Genomic DNA, 14,070 nt, shown 5'->3' with positions numbered 1-14,070 from the left:
CAGATTGTCTATAACCACCTCATATCGCTCAATTTCAAGTACTTGCAAAAATCTTGAAAATGTAATATTCATTACCATAGCTACATTCATTATGTATGCCTTGAGACAACAGCAGCTGATAGGCGGCCATTGGCTATGTCACCACTGTCATTGACTTGGCTTTTCTAGACCAGGAAATTAGCGGTGACTCAGAATATCACTTCTCAACAGCAGTGGTTGTCGTCCGAAGTACGAAGCAGAAAAAGAGTATCATAACTATAGTCGGAGGTTTTTCTGAGATATTCACAACAAAAACTTTTAAGGTGAGTTTACATATGTCCAACCACATTTCCCGTTAGCTAGCGTAGCTCTCCCGGTTAGCTAAGTACTGTTAGCTTGCTAGGAAATTTATCGAAGCAAGGTGGTGATTGAACATAAGAGAGTAAAGTATTATTCACCAGCGACGTGTTAGCCGATATTGGAGGAATAAAGAAAGAGTACACCTTGTCTTGATGCCTAGGTTAACTAGCTACCGAGTTAGCTAAATGTATCTCATCGTTTAGCCACAACTTCTTGTTAGCTAGCTACAGTTAGCTGATAATTCTATAGCTAGTTTAGCTAGCATATATAGCTAACTAGCCAAGTTAGCTAGAGAGATACACTCAATATCTGTGCCGTCCATATGGTTGTCTTTTATAGTATGGTGTCACAGTGAGGCTATTGAAGTTAGCCTGGCCAGGTAAATACAGTTAACTGGCTAGCAAACTAGATATTCAGCTACATACCTAGCTAACGTTAACTATATTTGTTTACAACTGTTAACTCTCAATGTTTTGAAACCTCTGACTCATGACATCATGTGATTTCTTGACACATGCTACAAAATGTCTAATGTCACACTAGAGAGATGTGTACTGTAGAGAACCCCCATAAACAATTGGCCAGCTGTAGGCAGTCTTAGCAAAATGTTTGATGTTTTATTAAGTATGAGCTGTATGGAACGTTTTAATTGTTTTTTTATTTAACCTTTATTTAACTAGGCAACTAGGTTAATGTTTGTCCCACTGTAGCCCCACATAAAGCCCCACTGTAGCCCCACATAAAGCCCCAATGTAGCTCAGTTGGTAGAGCAAGGCGCTTGCAACGCCAGGGTTGTGGGTTCGATTCCCACGGGGGACAGTATTTAAAAATGTCATAAAATGTATGCACTCTACTGTAAGTCGCGCTGGGTAAGAGCATCTCCTAAATGACTAAAATGTAATGTAAAAATGAGAATATCAACCTTCTGATTTAGAATCATATAGTGACCTAGGTCAAGCTAGTCACCGATCAGCTCAGACAGCACTGAAACGGATTAATGAATATAGATGTCAATGGTTTAGTTCAGTGTAGCTTCGTCCTGCAAATAGCCATTTTAAATGACCATTTTATATAAAATAAAAATAAGTAACTTTTAATGTTGCAAATGGGTAGCCATCTGTAAAATGAAAAGTCAAAATTGTTACTATAAATGGTCATTTTAAATGGCTAGCTGCGGGATGAAGCTAACTTCCGTACTGTAGGACAGCACAGAAGAACATTCTGAATGGGGTAACTAGGCATATATCTTAAACAACTTGGTATACACTGGTTGAAAACAAAGAGGAAGGTGAGTGGACATGAAACATGTCATTAGTTATAATAGTGGACCTTGTGATCATTGTCATAGTCTCCCCCCACTTCTCTGGCTGTGCATTGCTTACCACAGCCACCTTTCTCCACCATGTCAGTAGACCAGAATACGTTCCCAAGGGGATAACATTCTTTGTATATTCAATTCGTTTAGGCTCAAGGAAGTGCTGAAGTTTGCCCCTTCTGTAGCGTTTGCTGGACATGTCTGTGTAGTGCGTAGACAAAAACCACAGTATTTCCTACAGAGCGACTGAAATTGTTTCAGTCTGTATTCTTGTCAGAAGCACATCGTGCACGACACAAGTCGTGTCCCTATTTGATTAATTTAGTTAGCCTATTCTTGCTAAGGAATCCCCCCCATCTCAGTACTACAAAAACACTTGTAGTTACTGGTAGGGGATGAGGTAACCAGCCCAAGAATAAGGTTATTTTATTCCAAGGTTTCCACTTTTATCTGGGAATAAGCCAGCCCATGTTTCTGAATGGTGATGGTGGGGGGCACATTTCAAATGAAAACATGGAAAGTGCCTTGGTGTTCAGAGACATAATGGAGTGTGTCTCTCTGGTCTGTGAATTGGGTGTGTAGTGTACAGTAGTCTTGACTTAGTAATGTGATTGGTGGGCATGTTTAGCTTGGCTCAGCGATTGTGCTAAATGTTCACATTATGTGCTTATTTTTATCCCTTTTTTTATTTTATTTTATTTTTTACTCTGTAGTAGTGTCAACTTGTTAGTAGGAATGTGTTAGTGGGGTTATGTCTTTTCACAATTGTGTGTTGTCTGTCTTGTATGTTGTTCTTGTAGAGGAACAAGGATTGGGCTGTTTTCATGATGTGTGGTTTGACAGTGCTGTATGTGTAGGAGGGAGTTTCATTTGCATCAATGTTGTGGGCTAGGGTTTATACACGTAGGAGTGTTTTTTTCATTCTCTAAGTCTGCTGTGTGTTGTGTAGTTTTTTTTATTTCGTCGTGTGTGGGAGAGAACATGGACATTGACACTGACTGTGGTCGAGATGGTAGCAGTGTATCATTGACTACCTCTAAGTTCCTGTTTCCTGTTCATGGCTTGCAGCATATCTTGTGATCTATTCAAAAAGTGGGATGCCACAGTGTATAATATAAAAGTGAAAAGGAACAGTATGTGACATGAACTTGAATATCTCTCTTGGGCATTTCCTTTTCAACACCGTTCTCAAGAACACACTGGAGACACCAACTTTATAAACAAACCATCATTGACAGTGATTCTGATGTCGTACCGGAAATGTGACCAGACCAGTTCGTCTTCTCTTCTTCCTGGATTGACCCGTATGGCTCAGATGACATCTTAACGAATGTACGCATAGGCCTACACCAATAACTTGATCAGAAGAACACGATAGCAAAAGCCCTTGTCCTTAAAGGCAAGGCTTGTATGTTTGAGTAGTAGTTGATGATTAGTCATTCATAAGTGACTGGGCTCTTACTCCTCGGCATGGTAGGTGTCTACTGTAGACTCTGGGACAGTTTCACCTGCCACACCCTATAGTACAGCTGATCCCTATTTACTCTTGTACTGGAAGCGTGTACTCTCCCTTTCTCTCCTTCCCCTTCTGTCATTCCCTCTGTCATTCCCTCTCTCATTCCCTCTTTCTCTCTCTTTCTCTCTCTCTCTCTCTCTTTCTCTCTCTTTCTCTCTCTTTCTCTCTCTTTCTCTCTCTTTCTCTCTCTTTCTCTCTCTTTCTCTCTCTTTCTCTCTCTTTCTCTCTCTTTCTCTCTCTTTCTTCCTTCCTTCCTTCCTTCTTTTTTAAATTTTTTTGTGAGTGTAAGTGAGCTTTTAGTTTCTCGTTAACTCTGGCTGTAGGCCTATCTCTTCCAGTAAAAGGGAAACTGCTCTCTCATCCTGTTTGTCTCTTGCTATTCCATTAGGCCTAGATCCATTCGTTTTGCTCCATTCTCAGCCTGTGATTTTACTAGTTTTCCATGATAACTTGTGTGTTTGTTTACCAGCTTTGAGAGAGCGAAGGCTCAGTACCAAAACACAGACCATATCAGCCCCAGTACATACTGTACATTGCCTTCAGAAAGTATTCATACCCAATTACTTATTCCACATTTTGTGTTACAGCCTGAATTCAAAATGTATTAAATAGATTTTTCTCTACACACAATACCCCATAATGACAAAGTTAAAACATTTTTTGCTAAATTATTCACACCCCTGAGTCAATACTTTGTAGAAGCACTTTTGGCAGTGATTAGAGCTGTGAGTCTTTCTGGGTAAGTCTCTAAGAGCTTTCCACACCTTTGCCCATTTATTATTAAAAAAAAATCTTCAAGCTCTGTCAAGTTGGTTGTTGATCATTGCTAGACCATTTTCAGGTCTTGCCGTAGATTTTCAGATCAAAACAGTAAATCGGCCACGCAGGAACATTCACTGTCTTCTTGCTAAACAACTCCAGTGTAGATTTGGTCTTGTGTTTTAGGTTATTGTCCTGCTGAAAGGTGACTTCATATCCCAGTCTTTTGTGGAAAGCAGACTGATCCAGGTTTTCCTCTAGGATTTTGCCTGTGCTTAGCTCCATTCTATTTATTTTTTATTCTTGAAAAACTCCCCAGTACTTAACGATGACAAACATACCCATAACATGATGCAGCCACCACTATGCTTGAGAATATGGAGAGTGGTACTCAGTAATGTGTTGTATTGGACATTTTTTGCAGTATTATTTTAGTGCCTTGTTGCAAACAGGATGCATGTTTTTTAATAGTTTTATTATGTACAGGCTTTCTTCTTTTCACTCCGTCAATTACAGTTGAAATCGGAAGTTTACATACACTTAGGTTGGAGTCATTAAAACAAGTTTTTCAACCACTCCACAAATGTCTTGTTAACAAACTATAGTTTTGGCAAGTCGGTTAGGACAACTACTTTGTGCATGACACAAGTCATTTTTCCAACAATTGTTTAGACAGATTATTTCACTTATAACTTTACATACACTAAGTTGACTGTGCCTTTAAACAGCTTGGGACGTTCCAGAAAATTATGTCATGGCTTTAGAAGCTTCTTTTAGGCTAATTGACATAATTTGAGTCAATTGGAGGTGTACCTGTGGTTGTATTTCAAGGCCTACCTTCAAACTCAGTGCCTCTTTGCTTGACCATTGGAAAATCAAAAGAAATCAGCCATGCCCTCAGAAAAACAATTATAGACCTCCACAAGTCTGGTTTGTCTTTGGGAGCAATATCCAAATGCCTGAAGGTACCACGTTCATCTGTACAAACAATAGTGTGCAAGTATAAACACCATGGGACCACGCAGCCGTCATACCGCTCAGGAAGGAGACGCATTGTGTCTCCTAGAGATTAATGTATGTTGGTGCGAAAAGTGCAAATCAATCCCAGAACAACCGCAAAGGACCTTGTAAAGATGCTGGAGGAAACAGGTACAAAAGTATCTATATCCACAGTAAAACGAGTCCTATATCGACAACCTGAAAGGCCGCTCAGCAAGGAAGAAGCCACTGCTCCAAAACCGCCATAAAAAAGCCAGACTACGGTTTGCAACTGCACATGGGGACAAAGATCATACTTTTTGGAGAAATGTCCTCTGGTCTGATGAAACAAAAATAGAACTGTTTGGCCATAATGACCATTGTTATGTTTGGAGGAAAAAGGGGGAGGCTTGCAAGCCAAAGAACACAATCCCAACCATGAAGAACGGGTGGCAGCATCATGTTGTGGGGGACTGATGCACTTCACAAAATAGATGGCATCAGGAGAAGGAAACTTATGTTGATATATTGAAGCAACATCTCAAGACATCAGTCAGGAAGTTGAAGCTTGGTCGGAAATGGGTTTTCGAAATGGACAATGACCCCAAGCATACTTCCAAAGTTGTGGCAAAATGGGTTAAGGACAACAAAGTCAAGGTATTGGATTGGCCATCACAAAGCCCCGACCTCAATCCTATAGAAAATGTGTGGGCAGAAAGAGCAAGGATCCTACAAACCTGACTCAGTTACACCAGCTCTGTCTGGAGGACTGGGCCAAAATTCACCCAACTTATTGTGGGAAGCTTGTGGAAGGCTACCTGAAATGTTTGACCCTAGTTAAACAATTTACAGGCACTGCTACCAAATACTAATTGAGTGTAGGTAAACTTCTGACCCACTGGGAATGTGATGAAAGAAATAAAAGCTGAAATAAATAATTCTCTCTACTATTATTGACATTTCACATTCTTAAAATAAAGTGGTGATCCTAACTGACCTAAGACGGGTAATTTTCACTAGGATTAAATGTCAGGAATTGTGAAACTGAGTTTAAATGTATTTGGCTAAGGTGTATGTAAACTTCCGACCTCAACTGTAGGTTAGTATTGTAATTTGTGGAGTAACTACGATGTTGATGTTTTTTCGTATCACAGCCATTAAACTAGAACTGTTTTAAAGTCATCATTGGCCTTATGGTGAAATACCTAAGCGGTTTCCTTCTTCACCGGCAACGCCTGTATCTTTGTAGTGACTGGGTGTATTGTTAGACCATCCAAAGTGTAATGAATAACTTCACCATGCTCAAAGAGCTATTCAATGTCAGCTTTAAAAAAATATCCATCTACCAATAGGTGCCCTTTGCGAGGCATTGGAAAACCTTCCTAGTCTTTGTGGTTGAATCTGTGTTTGAAAATCACTGCTTGGTTGAGGGACCTTACAGATAATCGTATGTGTGGGGTACAAAGGTAGTCGTTCAGAAATCACATTTAACACCAATATTGCACACAGTGAGTCCATGCAACTTACTATGACTTGTTAAGCAATTAAAAAAAAAATCTAAAACCTATTTATGCTCGCCATAAGAAAGGGCCTGAACAATTATATATGAAGTATATTTTTTCTCTTAAAACACAATTCCACTTTGACATTATGGGGTATTGTGGGTAGGCCAATGACCCAAAAAAATCTCAATCAACTTTAAATTCAAGATTTAACATAATAAAATGTGGAAAAAGTCAAGGGGTGTGAATACTTTCTGAAGGCCTTGTACCAGGTAGAAACCACCACAAGCTTCCTCAATAGGTTTCAGTGTTGTCTAATAGATGTAATGTACTTTCTTGGTTTTAGTTGCTAGCAACTACTTTTTGTTCCTTGACTAACTTTTTATGATATCAATGTTTTCTTCTTGATAGTAGACATCCGGAGATCAAAAGCCCAGCGCCTTGAGATTTTTTGCTGTGTTGCTCGTTCAGTGGCTGGGGACAAGGCAGCAGTACAAACGGGCTGCAGGTTGAGGCTTACATAACATGTTTTTTAACTGATGAAGTGCCCTGGGGGATTGCTGTGTGTGAACAATGACACATTCTGCCTGTTGTGTATGTTTTGACTGTTACTTTACAGTACAAACTGAAATGCTCAAATCAACCTACATTGTTTTACATGTCGAGGTTAGGTAACCTTGATGTTGTGAAAATGCTTTTAGAACATATAATAATTTTTTCGAGCGCCTAGCTCAGGATAGAAAGATGTGGCCTCAGTGCCTAGCTCAGGATAGAAAGATGTGGCCACACTACAGACCCGGCGTCACTACAGACCCGTGTTCGATCCCAGGCTGTGTTGCAGCCGGCCTCGACCAGGAGACGCATGATTTGGCCCAGCGTCGTCCGGGTTAGAGGAGGGTTTGGCCGGCCGGGATGTCATTGTCCCATCGCACTGTAGCGACTCCTTGTGGCAGGCCGGGCGCACGCTGACTTCGGTCGCCAGCTGTACAGTGTTTCCTCCGACACACTGGTGAGGCTGGCTTCCGGGTTAAGCAAGTAGTGTGTCAAGAAGCAGCGCGGCTTGGTGGGGTCGTGTTTCGGAGGACGCACGGCTCTCGACCTTCGCCTCTCCCTAGTCCGTACGGGAGTTGCAGTGAAGGGACCAGACAGTAACTACCAATTGGATATCACGAAAAAAGGGCAATTCAAAAAATTAAAATAAACCACTTGCAAACGTTTTTGAGCTCATTCAGCTGTAGGCTACATTAGTGGTTTTTCACATGGACAGGGGCATCATATCAACTGTTACTCTACATTAGCAAGCCAGCTGAATGCATGATGTCCACAATAACAATGCTGGTAGCTAGCGTAGAATTAGCCTGTATAGTCAGTCAGTCAACAGTCAACCCACTTGGACATGTTTTTGTTCATTCAGCTAGCAAGGTTTAGCTGTGTTAAACATTACAGTAGTTTTGACATGGGCATCGGCTCGTACTGTGTTAGCATAAGGTAGCTAACAGCATCAAGGTTAGTAAGCTAACTGCATGGTAATGCCTACAATAAGTCACTTTTGCAGGCAGATCGTGTACACTATGCATAAAATGTTATCCAATATGGTTTGCAGTGAGGGATTTCAGATGTGCCAAACCTAGGAGAAGCTAGCTAGTTGGGCTAGAAAAACAATTATTCAGTCAATGCTAGCTAGATTAAATTTTTGTATTTAACCTTTATTTAACTTGGCAAGTAAGTTAAGAACAAATTCTTATTTACAATGAAGGCCTAACCCGTACAACGCCGGGACAATCGGGAGTCCCATAGGGCGGCTGACAATCACGGCCGGTTGTGATACAGCCTGGAGTCGAACCAGGGTCTGTAATGACACCTCTTGCACTGAGATGCAGTGCCTTAGACTGCTGCGCCACTCGGGAGCCTCCTCCTAGATAGCTAGGTGTCTGTTCTGAAAGACTTAGCTACAGACGTAGTGTTGCTAACAGTGTCCACTTTTATTAAATCAATTGCAGCTAGTTGTGAGACTTACCAAATGATGCTGCCAATGTCACTAGGCTACCTAGCAAAATGTCCATCAATGGTAGCTGAGCTTGCCGTGGTTTCAGACTAGTTGGCTAGCTAGCCCATCTTGCACAGTGTGTGTATATATATTTTTTGTCAACTTATCGTTCATGCCATGTTACCTGGCTAGTCTCTTAACAGGATAGCCTTCTACAAAGGCACGTATTTTTGTATTGTCAAAATTTTAAACATTCTCAATGAGGCTACAAACATGCAATCTAATCTGGGCTGCATGTCAGACGAACCATTCAAGTGATGTCATTGATGACACGTTATCAAGATGGCGGCACACAGTAGTCAGATGAGGCCATTTTTTTAAAGGTTTTAACATAAATATGAGCTTTCAGCATTTTTAAAGGTAGGAACATTCTTCTTTATCACATTTTGGTTATCAAAATCACCTTAACTTACTACAGTCAGTTTCTAGCCGACATTGTTTGTTCTAGAACTAGCCCAGCCTACAGTATGTGGATAAGAAGGGTATCTCTGACTTGTTTGTTAGTTAGGTCTTTATAGGGTGTTCTGACCACACCCACTCCTCAGCCTACATCACATCTTTGTTACTGTTAGCTACCCTTCTCTCTCTTTTCCATCTCACAGTAATGAAAGGATGAGTGATGATGGGAAGGGGTCTGGAAGTGCAGAAATAGATCATGGTGGATTAGTGGTGAAAAACTTAAAGCCTCAATTGAAAAACAGGAATCTCATTATGAGCTTGGAGTCCCCATGCCATGTGTGTCACTCTGTCAGAGCTGTGTATGGGCACGGTCTATAGACAGACAGACAGACAGACCAACCACTCTGTTCTCCAACCCGCTGTCTGTGTGGTCCAGAGCCCCCCCCATCCTGTCTTCCGCCACGTTATTCTCAGCTAGGGATTTGCCATCAAAGGTTAGCAGTTTATGGGTGAGATTCTATTTCTCCTATGTATTGTGGGCTTTACTCTTCTCATGCCAACATTATAACAGTTTCCTTTGTGTTCTTCCCACAGAATGTCGCTGTATCCATCCCTCGAGGATCTTAAGGTGGACAAGGTCATGAAGGTAAGGAAAACCCAGTATTGGACAGAATATTGGACTTTTTTTAAGTAGGCTACTCTGACCTCGTCCCGGGTGTTAAAGTACTCTTCCTGCTCACAATAAAACTAGCGGGTGGCTAAAACCAATTCAAACATTCAAATGCAAATCGACCTTGTTCTTTGTTAAAAGAGAGGAAGAAATATACGAAGCTTCAGCTAAAGTGTTGTGTCCATTATATTTTCTCTAGGCCGCAGGTAGCCTAGCGGTTAAGATCCTTGGGCCAGAAACCAAAAGGTTGCTGGTTTGAATCACCGAGCCGACTAGGGTGAAAAATCTGTCTGTGCCCTTAAGCAAGGCTCTTAACCCTAATTGCTCCTGTAAGTTGCTCTGGATAAGACCGTCTGCTAAATGACTAGAATGTAATGTCTAGTAACATTTTATCTTCTAGTGTCCGTTACTCTGTCTAGACTGCAGGTGTTCTAGTGTCCGTTGCTCTGTCTAGACTGCAGGTGTTCTAGAGTCCGTTGCTCTGTCTAGACTGCAGGTGTTCTAGAGTCCGTTGCTCTGTCTAGACTGCAGGTGTTCTAGTGTCCGTTACTCTGTCTAGACTGCAGGTGTTCTAGAGTCCGTTGCTCTGTCTAGACTGCAGGTGTTCTAGAGTCCGTTACTCTGTCTAGACTGCAGGTGTTCTAGAGTCCGTTGCTCTGTCTAGACTGCAGGTGTTCTAGAGTCCGTTACTCTGTCTAGACTGCAGGTGTTCTAGAGTCCGTTACTCTGTCTAGACTGCAGGTGTTCTAGAGTCCGTTACTCTGTCTAGACTGCAGGTGTTCTAGTGTCCGTTGCTCTGTCAAGACTGCAGGTGTTCTAGTGTCCGTTGCTCTGTCTAGACTGCAGGTGTTCTAGTGTGCGTTGCTCTGTCTAGACTGCAGGTGTTCTAGTGTCCGTTGCTCTGTCTAGACTGCAGGTGTTCTAGTGTCCGTTGCTCTGTCTAGACTGCAGGTGTTCTAGTGTCCGTTACTCTGTCTAGACTGCAGGTGTTCTAGTGTCCGTTACTCTGTCTAGACTGCAGGTGTTCTAGTGTCTGTTACTCTGTCTAGACTGCAGGTGTTCTAGTGTCCGTTACTCTGTCTAGACTGCAGGTGTTCTAGTGTCCGTTACTCTGTCTAGACTGCAGGTGTTCTAGTGTCCGTTACTCTGTCTAGACTGCAGGTGTTCTATAGTCCGTTACTGTCTAGACTGCAGGTGTTCTAGTGTCCGTTACTCTGTCTAGACTGCAGGTGTTCTAGTGTCCGTTACTCTGTCTAGACTGCAGGTGTTCTAGTGTCCGTTGCTCTGTCTAGACTGCAGGTGTTCTAGTGTCCGTTACTCTGTCTAGACTGCAGGTGTTCTAGTGTCCGTTACTGTCTAGACTGCAGGTGTTCTAGTGTCCGTTACACTGTCTAGACTGCAGGTGTTCTAGTGTCCGTTACTCTGTCTAGACTGCAGGTGTTCTAGTGTCCGTTGCACTGTCTAGACTGCAGGTGTTCTAGTGTCCGTTACACTGTCTAGTGATGTTTTGTCTTACATATAAAGATTTTTTCCCTTCCAAGAAGAATGAGGTGTCTGTTCTTACAAATGTGTTCTTATTTGCATGTGCTAGCTTAATGTTGTTCTTTATTGAGGTGGTGGGGGGGGGGTACCATCATACTGTAAGAGTTGTATTGAGTTTCAGTGTGGGGGGGTACCATCATACTGTAAGAGTTGTATTGAGTTTCAGTGTGGGGGGGGTACCATCATACTGTAAGAGTTGTATTGAGTTTCAGTGTGGGGGGGTACCATCATACTGTAAGAGTTGTATTGAGTTTCAGTGTGGGGGGTACCATCATACTGTGAGAGTTGTATTGAGTTTCAGTGTGTGGGGGGGGTACCATCATACTGTAAGAGTTGTATTGAATTTCAGTGTGGGGGGTACCATCATACTATAAGAGTTGTATTGAGTTTCAGTGTGTGTGTGTGGGGGGGGTACCATCATACTGTAAGAGTTGTATTGAGTTTCAGTGTGGGGGGGGTACCATCATACTGTAAGAGTTGTATTGAGTTTCAGTGTGTGGGGGGGGGGGGTACCATCATACTGTAAGAGTTGTATTGAGTTTCAGTGTGGGGGGGTGGGGGGGTACCATCATACTGTAAGAGTTGTATACACAGTCAGTTAGGAAAGCTAAGGCTAGCTTTTTCAAACAGAAATGTGCATCCTGTAGCACTAATTCCAAAAAGGTCTGGGACACTGTAAAGTCAATGGAGAATAAGAGCACCTCCTCCCAGCTGCCCACTGCACTGAGGCTAGGAAACACTGTCACCACCGATAAATCTACGATAATCGAGAATTTCAATAAGCATTGTTCTACGGCTGGCCATGCTTTCCACCTGGCTACCCCTACCCCAGTCAACAGCTTTGCACCCCCCACAGCAACTTGCCCAAGCCCCCCACTTCTCCTTCACCCAAATCCAGATAGCTGATGTTCTGAAAGAGCTGCAAAATCTGGACCCCTACAAATCAGCTGGGCTAGACAATCTGGACCCTCTCTTTCTAAAATTATCCGCCGAAATTGTTGCCACCCCTATTACCTATTACTTGCCTGTTCAACCTCTTTCGTACCGTCTGAGATCCCTAAAGATTGGAAAGCTGCCGCGGTCATCTCCCTCTTCAAAGGAGGAGACACTCTAGACCCAAACTGTTACAGACCTATATCCATCCTGCCCTGCCTTTCTAAGGTCTTCGAAAGCCAAGTTAACAAACAGATCATCGACCATTTCGAATCCCACTGTACTTTCTCCACAATGCAATCTGGTTTCCGAGCTGGTCATGGGTGCACCTCAGCCATGCCCAAGGTCCTAAACGATATCATAACCGCCATCGATAAAAGACAGTACTGTGCAGCCGTCTTCATCGACCTGGCCAAGGCTTTCGACTCTGTCAATCACCGCATTCTTATTGGCAGACTCAACAGCCTTGGTTTCTCAAATGACTGCCTCGCCTGGTTCACCAACTACTTCTCAGACAGAGTTCAGTGTGTCAAATCGGAGGGCCTGTTGTCCGGACCTCTGGCAGTCTCTATGGGGGTACCACAGGGTTCAATTCTCAGACCGACTCCTTTCTCTGTATATATCAATGATGTCGCTCTTGCTGCTGGTGATTCTCTGATCCACCTCTACGCAGACGACACCATTCTGTATACATCTGGCCCTTCTTTAGACACTGTGTTAACAAACCTCCAAACGAGTTTCAATGCCATACAACACTCCTTCCGTGGCCTCCAACTGCTCTTAAATGCTAGTAAAACTAAATGCATGCTCTTCAACCAATTGCTGCCCGCACCCTCCCGCCCAGCTAGCATCACTACTCTGGACGGTTCTGACTTTGGTATTTGTAGTTGTCCACATAGTTGAGACTGTTAACTCTCCTTCCAGACTCACATTAAGTATCTCCAATCCAAAATTAAATCTAGAATCGTCTTCCTATTTTGCAACAAAGCCTCCTTCACTCATGATGCCAAACATATTCTTCTAAAACTGACTATCCTACCGATCCTTGACTTCGGCGATGTCATTTAAAAAATTGCCTCCAACACTCTACTCAGCAAATTGGATTCAATCTATCACAGTGCCATCTGTTTTGTCACTAAAGCCCCATATACTACCCACCACTGCGACCTGTATGCTCTCGTTGGATGGCCCTCGCTACATATTCGTTGCCAAACCCACTGGCTCCAGGTCATCTATAAGTCTTTGCTAGGCAAAGCCCTGCCTTATCTCAGCTCACTGGTCACCATAGCAACACCCACCCTTGGCATGCGCTCCAGCAGGTATATTTCACTGGTCATCCCCAAAGCCAACACCCCTTTTGGCCGCCTTTCCTTCCAGTTCTCTGCTGCCATTGACTGGAACGAATTGTAAAAATTGCTGAAGCTGAAGACTTATCTCCCTCACGAACTATAAGTATCAGCTGTCAGAGCAGCTTACCGTTCACTGCACCTGTACACAGCCCATCTGTAAATAGCCCACCCAACTACCTCATCCCCCTTACCTTTCTAATCTTACTACACCTTGTACATAGATTTTTCAATTGTGTTATCGTCTGCACCTTTGTTTATTCCACGTGTAACTCTGTGTTGTTGTTTGTGTCGCACTGCTTTGCTTTATCTTGGCCAGGTCACAGTTGTAAATGAGAACTTTTTCTCAACTGGCCTACCTGGTTAAATAAAGGTGAAAATAAATAAATATATATTTAGTTTCAGTGTGGTGACTTAATAAACGTCTTTACTGTCTTTCTCTTAGGCTCAGACCCAATTTGCCCATACCAGTGCTACCCCAGCCATCGCTGAGGGGACCTACCAGCCACAGGCTGCTGGGCTGGGGATGCCATCATCAGGTGAGTCCACTGGCTCTGTGAGGCCTGTACCACATGTTAAAGGGATACCTCGGGATTTTGGCTGTGTGTCTTTCTCTTCATCTACTTCCACAGTGTCGTATGAACATGTGGATACCATTGTTATGTCTTCGTCATTGCACTAAAGTTACTGAGCAACTGCCTTCAAACTGCACGCAGAGATACTC

General features: G+C 42.8%; 1 protein-coding gene across 1 annotated transcript in view; it reads left to right on the top strand.

Annotated features, from left to right (window-relative positions):
* The first annotated feature begins 19 nt into the window (after positions 1–19).
* The window catches only part of LOC106566441 (syntenin-1), a 31,382-nt gene continuing 17,331 nt past the window's right edge, over positions 20–14,070 (top strand). The window contains exons 1-3 of the mRNA XM_014134479.2: positions 20–302; positions 9,450–9,501; positions 13,792–13,885. Of these exons, the coding sequence (XP_013989954.2) occupies positions 9,451–9,501; positions 13,792–13,885 (145 nt within the window). The 5' untranslated portion in view covers positions 20–302; position 9,450. The remainder of the gene's footprint in view (positions 303–9,449; positions 9,502–13,791; positions 13,886–14,070) is intronic.

The sequence above is a fragment of the Salmo salar genome, chromosome ssa13 (genome assembly GCF_905237065.1).
Source record: "Salmo salar chromosome ssa13, Ssal_v3.1, whole genome shotgun sequence".
NCBI classification, from domain to species: Eukaryota; Metazoa; Chordata; class Actinopteri; order Salmoniformes; family Salmonidae; genus Salmo; species Salmo salar.
The sequence above is the reverse complement of the archived record's forward strand: the minus strand, read 5'-3'. Positions and strand labels throughout refer to the sequence as shown.